This window comes from Peromyscus leucopus, chromosome 22 (genome assembly GCF_004664715.2).
Source record: "Peromyscus leucopus breed LL Stock chromosome 22, UCI_PerLeu_2.1, whole genome shotgun sequence".
NCBI classification, from domain to species: domain Eukaryota; kingdom Metazoa; phylum Chordata; class Mammalia; order Rodentia; family Cricetidae; genus Peromyscus; species Peromyscus leucopus.
In genome coordinates this window covers 18,051,900-18,064,451 of record NC_051081.1, presented here as the reverse complement: position 1 = coordinate 18,064,451, position 12,552 = coordinate 18,051,900, and the positions used below count along the sequence as shown (strand labels likewise).

General features: G+C 51.2%; 1 protein-coding gene across 1 annotated transcript; it reads right to left on the bottom strand.

Annotated features, from left to right (window-relative positions):
* Window positions 1-409: 409 nt before the first annotated feature.
* Window positions 410-10,220, bottom strand: Mcfd2 (multiple coagulation factor deficiency 2, ER cargo receptor complex subunit). The gene is made up of 4 exons (XM_028892874.2): window positions 10,104-10,220; window positions 4,209-4,366; window positions 3,144-3,303; window positions 410-1,854 (listed from the first exon to the last, which is right to left on the bottom strand). Exons 2-4 carry the CDS (start codon window positions 4,352-4,354, stop codon window positions 1,723-1,725), a joined length of 438 nt encoding a protein of 145 aa, XP_028748707.1. The 5' UTR covers window positions 4,355-4,366; window positions 10,104-10,220; the 3' UTR covers window positions 410-1,722.
* Between the last annotated feature and the right edge of the window lie 2,332 nt (window positions 10,221-12,552).

Genomic DNA, 12,552 nt, shown 5'->3' with positions numbered 1-12,552 from the left:
GGCAGGGGGATCAGGATCCGTCCCTGGTGCATGGGCAGGCTTCCGGAACCCGGTGCCTGTGGTGTGACACCTTGCACAGCCTTGGTGCACTGGGAAGGGGCTTGGACCTGCCTAGGCTCAGTGTGCTGGGCTCTGCTGACTCCCCATGGGAGACCTCGATTTGGGGGATGTGGGGATGCGGGGTGGCTTGGGAGAAAGGGCTGGGGGTGGGAGGGAGGAGGGGGGTCTGTGGATAGCATGAGGAGTAGAAAATTTCTTAATAAAGAAAAATAAAATTTTTAAAAAATGGAAAAAAGAATCTGCTCTGAAAAAAGGAACAGGGTCCAGTCAACTATGTCCCAGCTCCTGGAAGAAAGGCAGGCATGTGTAAATGCTGTAGGGGAAAGACTGCGGACACAGAATTGGCTGCTCCTGGTTTTTCATCCATTTTATTGTCAGATAGCCAGAGTTCATTATATAAATCTTTCAAAATAATGAGATATTACAAGAATAGTTTACAAGTCAGCTCTGATTGCACAAATACTTGACACAGGAAACCATCTTACAAATACTTAAGTTTTCTTACAAGAATACTTTAATAAAGAAAATAAGTCTCTATACGTCTTAAAGCAAATCTGATTGAGTTTCTTTTTCCGATCCTGCCATCATTCTGGATGATTCTCTTTTATAGTGTGTCTATCACATCCCACAAAGCAAATTACACCATGTGCTGCTTCTCGTTCAGCTACTACTAAGATTCACAATGCTAAAGAGCTTTAGGCTTCCTTTTCTGATCTTCCCTGAAAGGAAACGAATTCTCGTATTCAGGCTCGAAGAGGTAATTTTTAAAACATTCCTTCAAAACTTGGATGAGCTTAATCACCATTCTGAGTGACTGATCTTTTAGGGTCTCACTCAGGCTAGACCAGCTGATAGTTTAACCCTGCAATGTCAAGCCAATAGTTCATACACCATGGAGGGAGCCCTGGAAGAAAGGATGCAATACAAGGAAAGGACCGCTCAAACAGTGGATATGATCAGAGAACACTCTCAACTTCAAGGTCTCTCCCAGGCTGGCTGCGGCAGTAGTTGTATAAAATACTGAAGAACTGAAAAAAGCTAATTCTTTAGGCCAGTGGTGTCTCATCTCCAAAATGCCAGTGGACACAGAATCTTAAGACTCTGCATCCGGCTGAACTCAATGGGTGACATTCTCTTTATGCTGTGGCTTTAATATACGCTAGCATATAGCCACTTGCCCAAAGCAAGTGATGCCGTGCGCCAGGGGAACAGAACACTGACCACACTTGCCTGGAGACAGGACCCACTAGGAAAACATGTCGCTTTCCTGTTTTCCCTCCACTGTTACTAAGCAGTATCCACTTGACAGAGAGAGCAGACAGTCTTTACTTTTCAGGTAGCATGAATTAACATCAAGAAATTAGAGTGGCATTCGACAGTCAAGTTCCTGAGAGCTTGGGAATCACATCCAACACCCTTCGGAAGATTCTCACCCAGCACTAGTCCGACAAGTTGAAAAGCACTTGGGGACGGAGGCCTGCCCCATTATTCACTTCCCCTCTGGTATTCCTTCTGGCTTCCTCCCACCCCAGTGTACCAAACTGCCACAGGCTCTTACCCAGGGGTGGTAGCAGTAGATGGGAATGAGTTGTGTGCATTACAGACACGCTCCATCACATTATCAAGGGTCACGTCCGCATACCACTGAAGAGCCGGAGGTGTCTACTGCAGTGACTTTGCGAACTCGGCGTAGTCGATGTAGCCGTCATTGTTCTTGTCGTCGTCTCTCAGGACGCCATCGATGATGTTCATCAGCTCATCTTCGCTCATGACTGGCGCCTGCTCACTCCCCTCCTGCGAGAAAGTGAGTGAGGTGACGAGGTGCAGAGTTACAGAGGCGCACTAGCAAATACCTAGAAGATCCACACTCGACTTAGCTAGAAGCTTTTTCCGAGTAATTATGTGTGGCCACTTCTAGGAGTGCAGACTCAAACCGTATGTCAGCGCCAATTCATAAAAATCCACGTGAGAAACTCCAGGCCAGTTACAAGGAAGATGGGACCAAAACAGGCCCTTGCTTTTTTGGCTTAAAAAATGACTGTTTACTTTCTTAGTTATGACAGTAATGTATGGCCGCGGTAGAAAGCCCGGTCTGGATTACGAAGAACTGTTTGTCAGAACCTAGGGCCCATAGACCCGTCCTAAGGAAAACTCTCACCGCCTGAAGCCTCTGCACAAGTCACCTAAGAAAATGCAGACAGTGGCATGCTGACCTCAGGGTCAGGACAAGAGGAAGAAAACCCGCCAACGTTAGAGTGCACGCTCTCTAAAGAGCAACCGCTGTCCCGTCCTAAAGGCTGGGGCGGAGGGCTGCGCCAGCTGCAAAGCCGCGATTCTCACGTGGCCGGCTCTCCCTTGGCCACATCGCCACATCTGTTTTCCACATCTCTGGCCGCCACGACCTCATGTGACAGGACTGCTGGACCCTAACTCCTCCCCAGGCACTAGTCTCCCCTCACTTACCATCCCTACCACATAGGATCCTCCCCAGACAGTGCTCAAGTGAAAACCCGCTCCTGCTCCCCAAGCCCAGAGCGAACCCCACACTGAGCTTGGGGTGGCCCTCCTCCCCCTCCTCCCCACGCCCAGCCCCCTGAGCAGAGGGGAAGACATCAAATCTGCAGGCACAAGATCTCGACGGCAATCCCCTCAGCTAGAAGAGGAGTAACAACAGGTCTGCCCCTGCTCAGGGTGGCTATGGAGCCCGAGACATCTCTACTTCACAGTGCCATGGGACACCAGGGAGCTCCACACAACCTGACACGACCCCAGCTACTTCCTAAGCTTCTGCCCCTGGACCCTGGAGTGGCCACTCTCCAGATGAAATGGCCTCTTTCCCATGCCTGCCTTCTCAGGCTGGACCCTCCAACTCCAGGTGCAGCGGGAACGCCCAAGCCTTGGCCCAGCCTGGGCCTCCAGCTCAGCCTCTCCGGGGAGGTGGGGAGAGGCGGGCAGAAGCAGGGAGGCACTGCCTGGGGCGAGCAGGGCACCGGTCTACCCAGACACCCCCCCACACACACTGACTCCCTGACCGCCGGTCGCCAAGCCTGGGCACCGGTCTACCCAGACACTCCCTGACCTACCTCCTTATGGACATGAGTGATGGCCGTGGAGAGTTCTAAGCCGTCGAGCAAATTATTGCCATCGTAATCATGCATTTTGAAATAGTGGAGCTGCAGTTCTTGAGGGGACATCTCGTTCTCTGGTTTGTCGATGACACCTTCTAGATGTTCCATGATATGCCTGGAAGCCAGCAATCAGAACATGCCAAAACCTTAAGAACGCTGAGAAGAAAAACTGTACCCAGTGCAGAAACAGACCACAGTCAAGGACACAACATCCAGCTAGGGCCACCAAGGGGCCAAACACACAGGCCACCTCTTCTGGGGGGACAGAGGTGCCTTCTCTTTACTGTCAGAATCTGCTTACAATACTCTTGAGCTACCAATTTAAACAGTAATTTTAAAAAAGACTAGAACAGAGATGATGCACATGCTTTTAATCCTACTCAGGAGGCAGAGGCAGACGGATCTCTGTGAGTTCGAGGCCTGTTCTACACAGCAAGTGCCAGACCAGCCAAGGCTACATACTGAGACCCCATCTCAAAATAATGGGTACCGAAGTATAATGTGTGAAACTTACTTGCCAAGAAAGACTCAGTGTTTGAATATGTCACTAAAAAATCTTGTCAGCCGGGCAGTGGTGGCACATGCCTTTCATCCCAGAACTTGGGAGGCAGAAGCAGGTGGATCTCTGAGTTTGAGGCCAGCCTGGGCTACAGAGGGAGTTCCAGGACAGGCACCAAAGCTACACAGAGAAACCCTGTGTGTGTGGGGGGGGGGGGGCGGGGGAATCTTGTCAGAATCAGGAAGCCATAATTAGAGTCTGGATTCTGCTACTACGTGTGTTGGGGGGGGGGAGAGGAAGACTAAATTCTGACAATAATTCACTGCATTTGGGCTTCAAGAGCCTCCGCCTGTGAGATGATAAAGACAGACTACCTTACAACTAGGAGTCCCAAGGGATAAGCACCACCCTTGAAAAATGTCCAGGAGCCCTATGAATGGGCACGAAGGGCGCGAAGGTGGGGTGCCCTGTGGCTGTAGCCGCAGGTGAGGGGCCCAGACCCGGCCAGATGGAATACATACTCTTGGTCGTGCACTGTGTTCTTGTCCAAACCCACGCCGCCATGCTGGCTGCCAGCCCCGTGCTCATGGGCCCTGGCACCCGGGGCACTACAGGCCCAGAGCAGGACACACAGGAAGGGAGCTCTGAGCAGCCGCAGGGATGTCATGGTGACCGGTACCTGGGAGGAGGCAAACACAGAAGATGAAGGCAGAGCCCCAGAGCTCAGGTGCCTTCCGACAGCTGACGGACGGCACGTGCTCCTGGGAAACCTGTGAGGCGGCGGGCTGCAGACAAGTGCGCTTCAAACCAGCTCTGGCTCAGCTGGGGGGCTGGAGCTGAGTGGCAGAGCCCTTGCCCAGCAGGCACCAGGTTCTGGGTTCCATTCCCATTACCACAGAAGAAGTCCAGCTCTGATAATGGCTCTCCTGCTTCCCATCACTCACGTGGACAGTAGAGGGCCACAGTGTTTGCTGATGGGACGGCAGAGGGCTGAGCAGTCGGAGAGCGAGCCTGAAGGAGGATCCAAAGACTAGCCCTGCCTGTAAGCCAACAGCCCACAGAGAGAAACGCTTCCAACTGGGGAACAGCAAAAGCAGAATAAGGGAGTCTCGGAACAGAAAAACCCTTGGGAGTTTTGAAGCAATTTCCTTGGGTGAAGGAACACCGGACAGGGCTGGCTGATGCTGTGATACTTCAGCTAGGCCTGGACAGACAGACAGACAGACAGACAGCAGGCACACTGGGTCTAGGGGACGACGGCAGGCCAGTGGGAGGAGGAGCAGGAAGGGAGTTGGGTCTCAGGGTAGGCAGCCAGAGCCGTGGCAGGGGAAAGGTGAACAGACTGCGCACGCGGAGCCAAGAGGCTGACATTTCCTGAGAACAAGGGGAGCAACTGATAGTTCTCGAGAGATGAGCTCACACACAGGCTGGCTTGGCTTCAGGCTGACTCAGCCGGGGTTTGATGAAAAGGGATGGAGCGGGGCAGGACTGGAAAACAGACAGGACGATGAAGCGGAGGGAAGCCATCAGGTTGGTCACAACAACCTCAAAGCAGTGATGTGGAGAAGAGGCCATCACCCCACCTGTCCACTTGCCAGGACCCTGAGAGGGGCTCATGACTGAACATGGTGAGAGCATTGGAAAGGAAAGCTAGAGAGCGATTCAGATTGCATCCTAGGGACACTTGGAATTGAGATCAACAAGACAATTCAGGCACCTGGCAAGCTCCCTGAAGACCATCTTAGGTCATACCTTAGGTAGGCCTTCATTAACTAGCGGGTGGCTCAGTGCAAAGTCCTGTCCTTCTGGGCTTAGACTGGAGACTCACATCAGAACGGAAGGGAAAGACAGCTTCAGACCTCAAATACAGTCTGGCGTTCTCACCTCAAAAGGCAGAGCCAATTCCACCATGACTAACAGTGGCAGGACCCCAAACCTTCAGCAGTAAAGACAAAGCATGATGTTCAGGTCCCCCCTCAACATTCTGTAAACTCAGAGCACCGCTCTCAAGCCATGCTGTCTCCTCCTTGTACCAGGGGCTGGGAAGCAGTGGCCCTGTGGTCCTTCACCCATCCTGAATGCTCTCAGGGAGGACCTCAGAGAGGATGCCATCCTATGACAGTCACAAAGATTTTCCCAACCTAATCTGCCCATCTCCTGTCCCTGTGAAAGGAGCAGCAACCACTGGGAAGAATAACTTTCAGGGTGCAAAGAGGCAGTATCCAGCCTGACTACTGTGCAGAGACATCATGCCTGTCACTCGGCCTGAGATTTCTAATACAGATTAAATAAAAAGGCAGGTGCCAAAAGTCTACCCATAATTCATTGTTGTAAACATATATACACACACAGTACACTGTTTTAACAAAGACTGTTAAATTATGACTCTTTTTACTTTTCTACTATTTCAAAGTGTCTACTATAACTGGGCATAGTGGTACGTCCCTTCAGCCCCAGCACTTGGGAAGCAGCGGCAGATGAACCTCAGTGAACTGGAGGCCAGCCTGGTCTGCACAGTGAGTGAGTGTGGAGGCCGGGTTGATTTCCGGTGTCTTCCATAACTGCTCTCTACTTTATATACTGAGGCAGGGCCTCTCACTGAAGCCTGACTCAGCTAGCGAGCTTCCTATCCCCCCAGCTCTGACTCCCAAGCACGGAGACTATAGACAGCTGCCACATACACCTGGTATCTATGTGGGTGCTGGGTGCTGGAATCCCGGTCCTCAAGCTGCAAGCAGTGTACCCACTGGGCCATCTCCCCAGCCTGCAGCCAAGTTCTGACGTCAGTGTAACTGAGGGGAGACCTTCGAAGCTGTCTACTAGACAGACGGTTGGGTTGGGTGATCACTGAATCCATGGAGTCCTTTCCATTACCAACATCCAGTTGGGATGTGTATCTATGGGATGTTTTCTACTCACGTAATACCAAAGAGTAACCACGTGATTCATAAACACAGGAACTGTGAGTCCAGGTTATCCTTTCTTCAAGGGACACAGCATAAAAGCCAAGAACCACTGAGCACACTGCAGCAGGTTCCCGACCAGAAGGAAGAGCCCACAAGCACTATAAGGACAAGAGGTAAGGACCTGTCCAATTAAACTGCTCCGTCAAGAGAAAACCGAATGCTCCACTCTGCCCAAAGAACAAGTTCATCGTGCACACTCCCATTACTTAGCTCAAGGTCATGGGCGCACAGCTTGGAAGAGAAGCCCCAAGAGTTAAGTTCCCAAGCTCACTGGCCTTCAGAAAATTGTACTGGCCAAGCTAGAGAAAAATCCAGGTGAGGAGAGATAGACTGACTGACTGATTCTCCTTTCCAAAAGACAGGCAGATGCCCATGTGTAGTGTTGTGGAATATTAGTTTAAGATGTATTACATTTCTTTATGCTGTAGAATATTTGTCTAATGATGCAAAGATGTGTTGCATTCTTTTATATTGCATTTGTTGAACACTGTAAAGCTTTGCCTGCCTAAAACACCTGATGCTCTAATAAAGAGATCAATGGCCAATAGCGGGGCAAGAGAGAGAAATAGGTGGGGCTGGAGGGCAGAGAAAATAAATAAGAGAAATCTGGGGTAAAGGGCAAGAGGTGAGAAAAGGAGACGAGGAGGACACCAGAGACCAGCCACCCAGCCAGCCACAGAGTAAGAAGGAAAGATATACAGAATAAAGAAAGGTAAAAACACAGAGGTAAAATGAAGTTAAAGAGAAACAAGATAATTTAAGTTAGAAAAGCTGGCTAGAAACAAGCTAAGCTAAGGCCGGGCATTCATAAGTAAGAATAAGTCTTCGCATATTTATTTGGGAGCTGAGTGGAAGGCCCCCAAAGAGTTAAATAAACAAACAAAAACAAAAAACAGGGCTGGAGAGATGGCTCAGAGGTTAAGAGCACCGACTGCTCTTCCAGAGGTCCTGATTCAATTCCCAGCAACCACATGGTGGCTCACAACCATCTGTAATGAGATCCAGCGCCCTCCTCTGTATACATAATAAATAAATAAATCTTAAAAAAAAAAAAAAAAAAACCCTACAGTATAGAGCCTTATTTTGCTGTATCTGCAGCCTTGGAAAGTTGACTATCCTATGTTCTCCTATAAATAGTTCATTTTTATAGGTTAGCACAACTACTTATATACTCTTGACCAAAGACTGTTCTTATCTTTTGGGGAAGATTGTCTTCAACGGAATGTCTAGCTTTGGGAAAGACCCATATATAGCAGTGAGGGAGAGAAAGGATATTGCTAAGCCCAAGAGATCCGCCCCATTAACCCAGACTCTCAGTGGGGTAACACTAGCCAGATCATCCTCCCATCCAGAGGGGGCTTTGGAAAATGACCCATGCCTCAGCATTCATCACAAGGAGCAGCTTGAGTCTGGAGGGGCAACGCTGACCTCCCTCAGAACCTTGACTCCAACGAGGTTCCCCTCACTGCCCCTGTGGCCTCTGTTCCCCCCAACCGCATCTGGTCGTTCCTTCTAGGCCTGGTTCAAACGTGACCCAAAGCCTCTTGCAGCTAACACCGCCTACTTCCTCGTCTGTTTCTTCCTTCCTGTTTCCCTTTTTCCCCTTTCCAAAGGCCAGGACCTTGCTTTCTCTCATCTGCACGCACTGAACAATGCTGAGCTGGCCTGAGCAGAGCCTGGTCTGAATCAGATGTGGCACAACAATCTGTCAGTCTTTTTTATCTCAGAGGCTCTGGCCTAAGCTTGAACTTTCCTTTGGAGCTTTTCCCCTCCTGGGGAGGGCCTGGCCCACCCTTCCCCTGGAATTGTGTCTTTATTCCTATCAGTAAGTGAGGTTTCCTCCTAGCAGCTGTCAGCAGATTTTTTTCTAAACCCTGGAGCCCTTCGTTAAGAATTTACATTCAGTTGGGTATGGCGATCCACACCTTTAATCCCAGCACTCCAGAGGCAGAGGTAGGTGGATCTCTGAGTTCAAGACCAGCCTGGTCTACAGAGTGAGTGTGAGTTCCAGGACTGCCAAAGCTACACAGAAAAACCCTGGGGCGGGGGGGGGGGGGCCCGCAGGGGAGGAGGGGGGAAGAATAAAGAAAAGAAAAAGAAAATTTACATTCAAAGCAGCCACATTTGACAACATCCAGATACCCCCGTACCCAGAGTCAATGCCAGAGAAAACTGGCCAGTGCTTCCTTAGTTTGCCATCTCCATGGTCTCGAAGTAAAAGTAACCAGTAAGGTTCCAGGTTAAAGACACGTCTCCAAGGGCTGAGGCTGAAAACTTGTCCTGACCAGGCTGGCGTTTAATAGTCTGATCTGTTTATCGGGGGAAGCCACAGAAAAGCCATGCTACCCTTACACATTTCACTAACAGCCTAGTAACAGAGCAGAACTGGGAAGGCTGTTGAGAACAGGGCTGTTGACACAGGCTGACTTCTCTGTCACAGATCACACACAGCCTTATGCAAAACAGAGGCCACTAAAAGAGGCATCCAAGGGGTACCACATAAACCCCCACTCACACCTGGAATGACGCAGGAAACATGAAAAGAAATATTTCAACCAAAACACTATGCCCCTCCTGTAAGGGACATAGGACAGTGAACCCCTAAACTCAGGAAAGACTTGGGTCCAATGTAGGAGCAGAGTAATCAATTGTGGAGGGACGGGTCTTGAGTAAAGTACAAAGAGGTGAGTCACAGCAGCCTTTGCAAGCCCTGTGAAGAGCTTGAAAGGGCGGTGGGAATCCACAGAAGGGCAAGGGGATGCGCAGGGGTGGCGAGGCATATGGCCACGACTCTAGTTCCCCGGTACTGGATGAACTGAAGAGGCTCAGAAATAACCAAAGGATCAGAGGGGAGGGGATGAATCACCTAGGGCAGAAAGGTGTCCGGGAAAATGAGAGTTCTGAATGGGTTCGATGGATCTGAGGCGTGCAGGCGAGAATGACGCCCAGGCCTCTGGTGTGGGCATCTGTGTGGATGGAGGTGCCATGCTCCAGGGAGGGAAAACAAGAAAAACGAGCACCCCTTGTCTTTCCAACCGCCCAGGTTCAGGCTGGCCAACCCCGCCGGAACAACAGGACCTGTGGGTCTGCCCCAGGAGGACCGGGGAGCCAGGGGCAGCTGGAGTAACGCCCGCGGGCCGCGTGCTTCCAGGCCAGCCGGGGTCAATGTCTAGCCCACACAGCTGGCCCACACAGCTGGCCCCACAGCCTGCGGTGACACCCGCCCCGCTCCCCGGGGGCTGAGCGCGGGGCTCATCCGGGCAGACACGTCTGGCCCCTAAGCCCCTGGTAGACAAGCTGCCGCCGTGGACCACAGGTCCCGCTGCGCCCGGAGATGGTCGGCGCCCTCCACCCCGCCACTCCGGCCTTTCCATCCCGAGCCCCAGGCCCCGGCATCGCCCACCGATCTCTGCCCTGCGGGTCAGGCTTCCCGCCCGCGGGTCCGCTCACCCTGACAAGCCCCGACGCGGTCGCGAAGCACTCCCGTCTGAGCCTTGCCAGCTACCGTCCACCCCCGGGCGCTGACTCCCGGCCCGCCGCCGGACCCGCACGCCCGCTCCGCCGCGCACGCGCACCGCCTCCTCCCCGCCCACCGGGGACCGTCGGCCACGCCCCCTGCGCGGCCCGCTCCGGTGAGTCCACGTGTCTTGGGCAGCCGGCCGGGCCGGACCCGCCTCCCGAGGGCGACACCCTGCTGCTCCGGCCCCCAGGAGCCCCAGCGGCGCGCTCAGTTGCTAGGCAACCCCGGAAGCCCCGGGACGTGGCTCGACGTGGGCTGTGGGTTGCAGGATCCGGATGGGGCGGAGTCCAAAGCCGACCAGCCACGCCTTCTCTATCCTTGGGCCGATCTCTTGGTTCCTCCGGTTCCTCCCGCTACAACCTGGGTTATCAAGAGAGTAAAACCCCAAACTCCTGCCGTAATGAAACGGCTTGAAAGATGCCGGTGCTCGCCGGGGCCCTTCGTTTCTCAGATCAGCCTACTTCCATTTTTCTCTTTGCCCCATTCCTCAGCGTCAATAGCTTGCTGTGACTCCAAGACTTGATGGACGACCCAGCTTGTGGAGTTCCTGAACTCGTCTCTTTTTATTATTTGAGAGAAGACTATCTTTTCAAAAACGGTCCTGCCCTTTTCTCTTACACGAAATTGCCATTCGGTGAATGTGTGTAGACCAGTTGGATGTAGGAGCTTAGGACTGTACATTTTTAAATTCTTTTCCCGTTTGTATCCATACAGAAACATAATCGTTTTTGTTTTTTTCCCCAGAGGCGCCTACATCAAAAAGGGGAGAGAGTAACTGTGTAAGGAGATTATATAAGAGCTCCCCCCCGCCCCCGCTTCCTTAAGGCCTTGAAAATGGGCCAACAGTATTGTCTTCGTCTTGCCCTCCCTCTTTCCTCCAAGATTAAAATTTCAACATTATCCCATAGGGAGGGAAAAACCCCCAGAGTCCCTAAAGAGATTATTAGCACAACATTCCATCTCATTTTGAAGTTTCAATTAATTTGATCCGGTTCATTCCGGGTACCATGCACCTGCCGTGTATCCGTTTGTTTGTTAGATCCACCAGAGTCGGTCATCTTCTACCTCTGCGGCACTGTCCTGGAAGCTACAAACAAAGGTAGTTTACCGTCCTTCTTTTAAGAAGCTCAGGAACCAGTAACTGGACTGTGTCTTCAGTCTAGCTAGCCAGTTCTTCCATCTTTTTTCTTTTTCTTTCCCTTTATTTTATAAGGCAGAACTTCTTGTAGCTCAGGCTGACCTCGATCTTACTATGTAGGTGAGGGTAGCCCAGAACGCCTAATCCTCCTCCCTCCTCTCCCAGAGTTTTGTTTTGTTTTAAATAGGCATTTGCCACCAAGCCAGGCATTTCACTTTTTCTGCGGATGCTCTCTTTCGTCATCTCTTTCTACCTAATCATTCTTTTTTTTTTTTTTTTTTTTTTTTTTTTTTTGGTTTTTCGAGACAGGGTTTCTCTGTGTAGCTTTGCGCCTTTCCTGGAGCTCACTTGGTAGCCCCAGGCTGGCCTCAAACTCACAGAGATCCACCTGGCTCTGCCTCCCGAGTGCTGGGATTAAAGGCGTGCGCCACCACTGCCCAGCCTCTACCTGATCATTCTTATCAGCATGCAAGCTTTTCTTCTGGTCCTTTCCCTCAGTGCTATTGAAATGGCAATCCCCATGCAAAGCCAGTGGTCTCTTTTGGGCTGGCTTACTTTCTCAACACTGTTCATCACACACACACATACACACACACCAACAACAGCAACCATTAACCACCACCACCACCACCACCACCACCACCACCACCACCGGAAGCATTTCCCTTCGTTTTCTGATCCTGCACTCTTTGTTCACCTGTCTGGCTGGTTACTCTTTCTTGGCTGTTTTGGCTTCACATTTTCAATGTACAAATAAAAATATGTCGTGGTCCTGAGTGCCCTTCTTTATCTACACAGTGCGATTTCATCTAGTCTTGTGCTTGAAAAGCCAGTTGCATGCAAATTAACTCCCAAAAAGGGTTTTGTATGTGTGTATGTGATGTATTTTTATGTGTCCATGTAGGGGTGTGTGTGTGTGTGTGGGTATGTGTGTGTATGCCATAAATCTACATTGAATACCTTCCTCTGTCCCCCTTCTCTTATTTTGAGACAGGGTCTCTCGATGAACCTGGAGTTCATCAGTTTGGCAAGGCTGGGTGACCAGCTGGTGAGCTCCAGGAATCCTGTTGTCTCTGCACCTCCCTTCTCCAGCACTGACATGACAGACAGTTTTGACCATGCCAGGCTGTCTTATGGGTGCTGGTGGTCCAAGCTCAGGCCCGCTGGCTTGTATGGCCGTACTTTCCCGATGAGCCGTCTTTTCCATGTTTATCTTCAGATCACCTCTCCTTATCCTTTTT